The sequence below is a fragment of the Myodes glareolus genome, chromosome 3 (assembly GCF_982192425.1).
Source record: "Myodes glareolus chromosome 3, mMyoGla1.1, whole genome shotgun sequence".
NCBI lineage: Eukaryota > Metazoa > Chordata > Mammalia > Rodentia > Cricetidae > Myodes > Myodes glareolus.
In genome coordinates, this window is record NC_142028.1 from 97,215,100 (window position 1) to 97,222,855 (window position 7,756).

General features: G+C 35.2%; 1 protein-coding gene across 1 annotated transcript in view; it reads left to right on the plus strand.

The window, feature by feature from the left end:
- Window positions 1-6,529, plus strand: part of Caap1 (caspase activity and apoptosis inhibitor 1) — a 54,171-nt gene extending 47,642 nt beyond the window's left edge. The window contains exon 6 of the mRNA XM_085686254.2: window positions 5,210-6,529. Coding sequence (XP_085542380.1) covers window positions 5,210-5,583 — 374 coding nt within the window. The 3' untranslated portion in view covers window positions 5,584-6,529. The remainder of the gene's footprint in view (window positions 1-5,209) is intronic.
- Window positions 6,530-7,756: the final 1,227 nt, after the last annotated feature.

Genomic DNA, 7,756 nt, shown 5'->3' on the forward strand with positions numbered 1-7,756 from the left:
AATTAAAGGCATGTGCTACCATGCCTGGCTTAAAAGCAGTATCTTTTAAATTTACATTTTCTTAACTAGAAATTATGTTGAAACTTTTTTCATCTATTTGTTGGTCCTTTGTGGTTTTTAATTTGTGGAAAGCCTGACCCGTTGCTTGCTACCCGCACCCTCTTTTTTTTCTTTTTAAACTTTTTATTGATTCTCTGTGGATTTTGTATTATGCATCCAGATCCCTCTCATTTCCCCATGCTCTCTCATTTGCCCTCTGCCCTTACAACCTCCACCCTCAAAACAAAACAAAATTTAAAAGAACCAAAAACCAAAACACACACGCACGCACGCTATTCTGTAGTATGGTTCAATAAGTCACACAGTATACTCTTTAGTCCATACATCTTTACGGGTAAGTGTTCATTGCGATGAGTCATTGGTCTGGTTCCAGGCCTCTGGCTTCTGGTGCAGTATTGATGCTGGGCCCTCACTGGGACTCCTCTTGGGTATCTTATTACTGTCCTGTATTGGTGGAGGTCCTGCAATTTTCGATCTGCAGGTCCACCCCCTTCACATGCTCCAACAGTTCACAGATGAGGTGAATGTTGGGTGGACCTGAGTGGTAGCTCACCACCTGGGTGTGCTCTCCAGTTCTGCCCCACTAGCTCACCCAATGCAGCAGGCAGCAAGGAGTGGGGCCAGTTCCCTTGTTCTGTTGTTCTCAAGGCCTCACATCTGGCTCCCCTGCACTCACACTGCCAGGGCCAGCTCTATTGCCTTGCTACCCCTTGCCCTTGCTTGTGATTGTTTCTCAATGATACATATCTGTAACTATATATTTCTATACTTTTCCTTTTTTACAAAATTATTTTGGTAGTGTTTTCTTGAATTCTATCCATATCTCAGAAGTCTTTACCTTTTTCTTTTTCATTTTTCTTTTCTTTTTTTCCTTCCTGTCCCAGGCTTCTACTCAGGGCCTTTCATGGACTAGAGCAACCCTTGCCATTGGGCTGTACCCCTAACCCTAGGACTTTAACTGAAACGACTTTATTGTTGTTTGCGGGATTTTCATATTTACATATTTAGCCTTTTTCTCTTGTTGCTTAGGAAGGACTCATATTTACTTGTCTTCTCTTCAAGTAATTTCCATTTTGTACTATTCTTTAGGTATTTCTCTCCTGTGTGACTAGTCGCCATTTGTAGGAATCGGACCGCTGTGTAAATGCTCACTCTTCTAGGCCTTGTCTCTTGGCTTTATGTATTAATGCACCATCAGAAAGTTTCACAGGCAGGCCAGCCTTTCGTGTTACAAATAAGAGCTCAATTAACAACCAGAATATAACAAGACCTTACAAATGCTAAATACGCCAATACAACTTAAAATAGCCTTTTAACTTTTATGAGTTCCACTGTGGTGTAGCTTGTGATGGCATCACTGTTTTTGTGTTTATTTACTTTTATTGACTGTCCTATCGAAAATACTTAGAAAAAAGTCAAGTATAGACATGAAATGTTTTCCTCTTACTTAATTTTGTGAAACCTTGCAGTTCTCAAGCAGTGAAATTTGTTGCAGATTATTGTAAAATACAAATATTGCATTTTATCTTTGCCTATTCCATAGTGAAAGCCCTTTTTATTTATACCCATGATGTTTCTTGTGGGTGTGTGTTCTTCAGAGCATTCTCAGTGTTGGAGACTGAACCTATAATCCTCGACCCAGAAGTTTGTGTTAAACTGAATGGATAGTGGTTATTTTCTTCTCCTTGGCAGTAAAATGTTTAAAGTGTGTAAGGTGTTATGTTTAGTGTCAAATATTTAACCTTCATGCTCGTCTCCTATGCTCGTATCTGTCGCTCATCAAATAATGTAAACAAATATTACTCTGTTAAATCAGAATATTCACCTATGTCAATGATTAATTTGAGTAATGATTGATTAATGTTTCTGCCTAGATATTGAGTCTAGATGAATTGGTTTATTATTTAAAATTCTTTAGTGCTCATGTTCAGCGTTTGGGTTATGAACCAACCAGGTAGGATAGACAGAGGATAGCAAGGACATGAACAAAAGAGAAGTGCTGAGAGCTTACAGACCGAAGGACAGTGTGATCGGATGCGCATTGGCACAGAGTACGGACCGGAGGACAGTGTGATAGGATGCGCATTGGCACAGAGTATGGACCGGAGGACAGTGTGATAGGATGCGCATTGGCACAGAGTGCAGACCGGAGGACAGTGTGATAGGATGCGCATTGAAACAGAGTGCAGACCGGAGGACAGTGTGATAGGATGTGCATTGGCACAGAATTGACTGCAGCATCAAGTATAAGAGAAAAATGCGCAGGAAATCCCTGTATTCTTTATTACTTTTTACTCTCCCCACCCCCCACTTTCACTTTGTCTCCTAGCACTGTAGCCTAGCCAAGCTCTTAAGGCCCCTTAATCCTTTCCTATAATCAGTTCACCCCATTCTTTATTTACATTGCTTTTCTCTGAAGAGTTCTATAAAGTCTGTAATATGAGGTGTCACCCATCTTACTGGAGGAGCAGAGTTAATATAAGGAATATATCATAGACTCCGTTTCCTGTGAATAAAGTTAATTACTACAGCTCTGTAACATCAGCAACTTGGGGCTCATTTTTTCTTGTTTTTTTTCCCCTGCACTATTTTTGATTAGTCTTTTATAGTTTTAGTTAATAGTTTGAATTTTTATTCTTACTATTTTAATTGCATATTTGATATTTCAATTTAGGTTTATTTGTACTTTATTTTTCTTATTGTATTTTAATAACCTTTGTTTATATTATGCATATATCAAGTCTTTTTTTTAAAAAAAGATCTTTAATAAAGCTTGAGTAATTAAAGTGGATTTAAGTACTAGTGCTTTTGTAAAGTCCCAAGTATGTAATTTGCCTACAAACCAAGTTTTGGGATTCTTAACATAATTCACATGAGTATGTCTATTATGAAAAAAGTTTGAACATAAATTTCTAAAAAATAATTCTAAAACTTTGATTAAAGTAGATATTACATTATCTGCTTAAGCTCTTTCTAGTGATGAGATTTTATTTAAAGGAATAGAAATAATTTACCTTTTAGATTGTTACTCTAAGACTCCTGTAAGTTTATTTGTAAATTTGAAGTTGGTACTTTGTGGAATTCTTGCATGATTTCAGTTGGCACTCACTTTGCCCTGAAAATGAGTATGCACACAACTCTTGTGTTTACAGATATACCTAGAGTGAGAGTATAGAGGAATAGAACACAGTTTTAATGAGTTTGAATAGGCATTTAAGATAATCACTTCTTTGAAAAGAATGTATAAGCTTTGCCTTTTCTGCTTAGTGAGACAAGGAAATTCCTTATAAGTCCCTTCTGATAAACGATGAGAACAAATTATTTTGGAAATGTGTTCATATGTTTTCAGGTGATAATTTTAAAAAATGAGTTACTGACTGATTCTACTGAAATGATGAAACTTAAGAAATAGTAGAGAGGCTAATGGTATTGATACCTTCAATTAATGACTTCTACAAGTTACTTACTTTCAATTTTGTGAAAAACTGCACATGTCAAATCATTTTAGGTATGTAATGCTACAGAGTTTTGGTACCTGTGGTATACAGTGGACAGATGCAACCTGTGAATACCTTCAGCAATACTGTGTTGTAGAGAACTCGAGTTACTTGGATTTGATAATTCTGAATGTGAGCAGAGAACACCAAATTTCTTTAGTGATAGAATGATGTATTGTGATAGAAAAGCAAAGGTATAAAGCAGTATATCTCTTTCCATTTAAATGTTTGAAATGCACTCAAAAAGATTTTCTTTGAGCTTGGGACTGAATCTCTGGACATTTTGATCCTGAATCTCTGGTGGTCCTGATTTTATAAAGCATTTTACTATGTACGCTCAGGGGAGTGACTCTTTAGCTATGGCTGGGTCTTAAATAAGGCTATATAAACAGGCTTTAAAAATGTGTGTGTAACTTTGTACTTCTTAGCTCAGATGGGCATTTGGAAGCCATCTTTCTGCTGATGAAGTTAAAGAACATGCTATGATTTGAGTGTGCAGTGTTCTGCAGACTCATGTCTTATGTTTGTTTTTATCTCAAGTTAGAATATTTCTATCAAACATTTTGTAGAAGAAGAATTATTCATTTTGCTGTGATTTTTTTTTTTTTTGCTGTTTGGAAATTCTTGCTTCTTTGGAGGAGATACAAAATGCTCTTTAGAATCTATTAAATTGCAACTATCTTACACATTCTATGTGTGGCAACAAAAATGATAGATTGACTGGTTTTTCTGCTTTAATTTTAGAATTGGAAGTGGTTTTGTAATTTGAGTGCTATAGATTAAGGTTGGTAGAGTATATGTTACAAAACAAATGAGGTAGAATTTTCTCTTTCCTGTTCATTCTGTTAACAGTTGTTTTCACTTGCCATTCAGTATTTTATAAATAACTTTTATTCTTACACCAAAAGTGTGAGAATTAATTTTTAAATAAAAACATGTTTGATACTTAAAATAGAAATAAATTCAGATAATAAGTGATCACTCAATGTTGTAAATGATATCTAAAGTTAGGTAATATCCAGTGCCAAGGCCAAGACAGTTACGTGAGCATCATAATCTGCATTTAGATTAAATTCTTGACATCAGAGTTTCATAACATTAAAATGCTTGTATACCAACTTCATTAATTTACTGATTCAGAACCAAGTGCTTCAATGAGTATAAGAGAGGATTTGTGATAAGCGATGTGCAGAATATCTAGTTTCCTGATGACATTTTTTTCTTTTTCTAGTCTACAAAGCAAAGTGTATCCTCTAGGATAAAATTGTATTACCCCAATAATATTCTATTTAAAAGGTTTTCAACATGAGTCCTCATTTTGTAATCTATAAACTTCATTGTGGTATAAGACATTATGACACTTTAATTAGGAAAATCGATCAAGGGAACTGCATATGATGGGCCAAGTTTCCCAATGATCCGTGTTTCACCAAATTGGAATGAAAACTACTCTAGGATTTACATGAAATATAATTTGTTTTTCAAGTTGAAGAGTCAAGTAAGAAGTGAGTGCACTAAGAATTACAGATGAACTTGGGCCTCAGGAGTGGGGATAGGTCAGGGCAACCCCTTCGTCAGAAGTAGAAGAAAATGTTGACCCAGAGCTTTGGGTTACATGGTTCTCCCCCACCCCCTTCTTTTGTTTGTTTCAGGCAAAGGGGAAGATAGTGATGTACTCAGTATAAATGCAGATGCTTATGACAGCGATATAGAAGGCCCATGCAATGACGAAGCCGCTGCTGCTGCCACCACTGCCACTGCCACTGCTCCAGAAGCCCCAGAAAATACAGTCCAGAGTGAAGCTGCTCAGATAGACGACCTGGAGAAAGACATTGAGAAAAGTGTGAATGAGATTCTGGGACTGGCAGAGTGCAGCCCAAAGGAGCTCAGAGCGGCCACTCTGACTGTTCCTCCTCCAGAAGATGTTCAGCCTTCTGCGCAGCAGCTGGAACTTCTAGAACTTGAGATGAGGGCAAGAGCCATTAAGGCTCTCATGAAAGCTGGTGATGTAAAAAAGCCAGTCTAGTTTTTCTGACTTGAATTTTTTGTGTGTTTGAATGAAGCCATGTCATATAATTTTATATCTGACATTTATTTGGGTCTCATGTGATATTTCTCCTGTAAAACTTACTAGGTAAATTCATCGTAGGCTGAAATTATATATATTTTTTACTTTTATATTATAGACTATAGATGTGTGTTTAAATTCATGGCAGATATAGTTGGAGACCATGGATATTTCTTTTAGTTCTGTCTGTAAATTGATACCTTGAAAGCCAACAGGAAGGAGTTGGGATATTTTTTCCTTTGTTTTTAAATGTTTGGGCAACAAACTCTAAAGCTTTAAGAAAAATTGACCAAGCATGTCTCTTAAGGCTACCTGTATTTTTCAATATAATATTAAATTATTGCTCTTAGATTTGTTAACAATTTAAGAACTTTAGTTTTGTGTATATATACTTTGAAGATATGTACTGTCTGAGGATGCCTTTGTGGATGTGAATTTCCTAGCTAAAACTAATGAACTGTTTTGTTGTAAGACTCAAAGATCTGAAATTGCTTTAAAAGCTTTTTTAATAAAGAAAAAAACTCAATTTAAGGCTTTTTTTTTTTAGCAATGTAAAATTAATTTGTTCATGTTGAATTCCATCAACAAGCGATTCTGACATATGTTTGGTGTTTTAGGGGGTATTTTGTTCACATTTTTTCCTTCAATTAAAAAAAATTTATTTACATTCCAAGCTTTCAGGAAAAGGGTAATATAATATGATACAGGGTTTCATTTGATGTCATTGTTTGAAGATCTGATGTATAGTTCCATAAATCCCAATAATAAAAGGCTGTTATTCTGGATATGAAGACTTGATACTTTTCCAAAAGCAAAATTGACTTTAAGAACCTTTGATAAGTTGATATTGTAATTAAGCTAATTTTGTATGCTTTTTAATAAACAAATTAGCATCTTGCCACAATTATAGATACATTTTGTTTCATTACTAGTTACACTTGTTTGATACCAAAATAAATTTTGGTAGGGTTCCTTAAAATAAATGACTTTTTTCTAAAATAGAGATTTGGAACTCTTTTATATTTGCCAACAAATATTTTGGTATATTTTATTGATAAGCCATGCTCTAGTGATGTAATATAGGAAGTCTCTTCACACAATTTGCAGTGATTGTCTTTGATCAGCTGACTTAATTATATGTTGATTTGGAGAGGTTTTAGGTGCACAGAAGACGTGTTTATAAACCATTGGTGTGGATTTATTGCTTCTGAACACGTCTTTAAGTAATCCTTTCATTCTCTCCCCTCCGATTTTAATGAAGCACAGAGATCTTTGTCACATGAAGTACTTCTCTTACTGAAAACATAGGCCTGGTTTCAGTAGTGTGTGATCTTGTCAGTGCTTTAATATGAACAAGCTTTGGTTATGGTGAAATAAGTTTTTTATCCTAACATAAATGTTAAAATAATGAAGCAGTACAGAATAACTGTTACTGCTTACTAATTATAAAATAGCAGTTTGCATTTCTCTGATTAAATATACAAGAATAGAAAAATCTGAGTTCTAGTTACTGCTCATAAAAAGTGTGTGCCAGTTCTAGTTGGTGTATTTATTACTCTAGAGGATATTTGAAGTAGAATATGTGTGAGAAAGAACGAACTAGACATGTTAAAGATTTTCGGATGCCTGACTTTTTATTTAAAAAAAAAAAACAAACAAAAAAACTTGTTTTCCACATTGAAAACTGAAAACTTTCTGAAAACAATTGGCTGTAAAAAAAAAATAGGAACTTTTGTGTTAGAAATGTTGAAATGGAATAAAGACCATGTAATTCTACTGCCACTATATAGCCCCCAACTCTGAGACAGTCACTCAATGTCTCTAAGGAGGTTTTTGAGCATGAAGTAGACTGATGAATGAATATGTGAGAACTACCTCTTCGTATATGTAATTCTTTTGTAAAATGAGGAAAATTCTTGAGTTAAAATTAATAATTAAGTTAAAAAGACCCAATTTTTCCATTTAATGTCAGACAGTTTTAACATGACTAAGAAAATGACCCAAATGTGGTTTTTTTTGGGGGGGGGGACGAAGCCTGATTATGTCCCCTATTTTGGGGACGTGATCTTGTTTGTTGTATAGGCTGGCCCTCTCTTCTCCTCCTCCTGCCTCCAGTGCTGGGCTAATGGTG